The 1,193-nt window shown below is 53.1% G+C and overlaps 1 protein-coding gene across 1 annotated transcript; it reads left to right on the top strand.

Annotated features, from left to right (window-relative positions):
* Positions 1-9: 9 nt before the first annotated feature.
* Positions 10-1,181, top strand: YBEY (ybeY metallopeptidase (putative); the record flags this gene model as incomplete). Its single annotated transcript, XM_010079906.1, has 3 exons — positions 10-177; positions 873-941; positions 1,133-1,181. Coding segments are annotated over 3 exons (286 nt in total), but the record flags the coding sequence as incomplete, so codon positions are not given.
* Positions 1,182-1,193: the final 12 nt, after the last annotated feature.

The following is a 1,193-nucleotide window of genomic DNA, read 5'->3' as shown; positions in this document are numbered from 1 at the left end:
CGGCAGCGACCGGAGCCCACCGACGTCCTCTCCTTCCCCTTCCACCGCGTGTCAGCGGGGGAGCTGCCGCGGCCGCGCTGCCGTGAGGAGTACAACTTAGGGGACATCTTTCTTGGGGTGGAGTACATCCACCAGCAGTGTCGCGACACCGGGGAGGACTTCGACGGCGTCCTGCTGGTGAGCGGTCCGGGGAGGGGACACGCGGGGTTTGTCCTGCTGCCGCTTGCCCGGCTGGACGATGAGGCGTTGGGGTTACAGTTTGCCCTGAAAGATTGAACTCTGTGGGTTAAAACTTCCTTATTTTGACTGCGGAGCTCGGACGCTCACTGTTCGTTGTTGTCATTTTGAGCATCAGAAATTGTAACCGAGAAAACTCTCCAAACTCAGTGGTAGTTTAGGAAGCTGACGTGGGTTTGGTCAGCACTGGGTACACGGGGGATTTCTCCACCTAACGCGTACACCGATAGGTAAAAGCACATTCATTATATACATTAAATGTATGACCATTTATGTTACTACCTGCTTATTTCTGAAATTTTATATATATGTTAATAAGTAGCATGCGTACTATCTATAAATTCAGGTTGTTTCTCCTATATACTGGTACCTGTTTTCGGGCTTGGTCAGCAGAATGCTGCTTTCCTGGAGTAAGCTAGCTTTAGGAAGCATCCCATTTTCCTTGAGTGCATTATTCTGTGGTAGAACAGTTCAGCACGTAGGCTTACTTATCTTGTTTGTACATAGTTTACACAGAATGACTGAATTGTTTAAGCTTCTGGTATTGACTCCTCGCACCCCTGTCCGTGGTGGGGCTCTGTGGTGCTGGGGTTCAGTTTGTCATACCTGTCGTTTGTTCTCGTCTTTCTTCACAGGTGACAGCAGCCCACGGACTGTGCCATTTGCTTGGCTACCAGCACAACACAAAATACGAGTGGGAACAGGTACGGCGATGCCCCGGAGCTGGGGAAGGTGGGTGGTGGCTGGTCTGTGTCTGGTTGTGCCCAGGCGGGAAGCGTCTCCCTCTCCCCCACACACGTGGCAGGGAACCGGTGGCTCTGTGGAACCGTGGCTGTGGCTGGCGCCAAGGGCCCGCTCAGAGCCCACAGTACTGACAGCAGCACCTCTCCTGCAGATGTACCAGAAGGAGTTGGAGATCCTTGAGGAGCTGAACCGTCTCACCGGCACCCACCTCC

The sequence above is a fragment of the Pterocles gutturalis genome, unplaced genomic scaffold (assembly GCF_000699245.1).
Source record: "Pterocles gutturalis isolate BGI_N339 unplaced genomic scaffold, ASM69924v1 scaffold35079, whole genome shotgun sequence".
NCBI lineage: Eukaryota > Metazoa > Chordata > Aves > Pterocliformes > Pteroclidae > Pterocles > Pterocles gutturalis.
The sequence above is the reverse complement of the archived record's forward strand: the minus strand, read 5'-3'. Positions and strand labels throughout refer to the sequence as shown.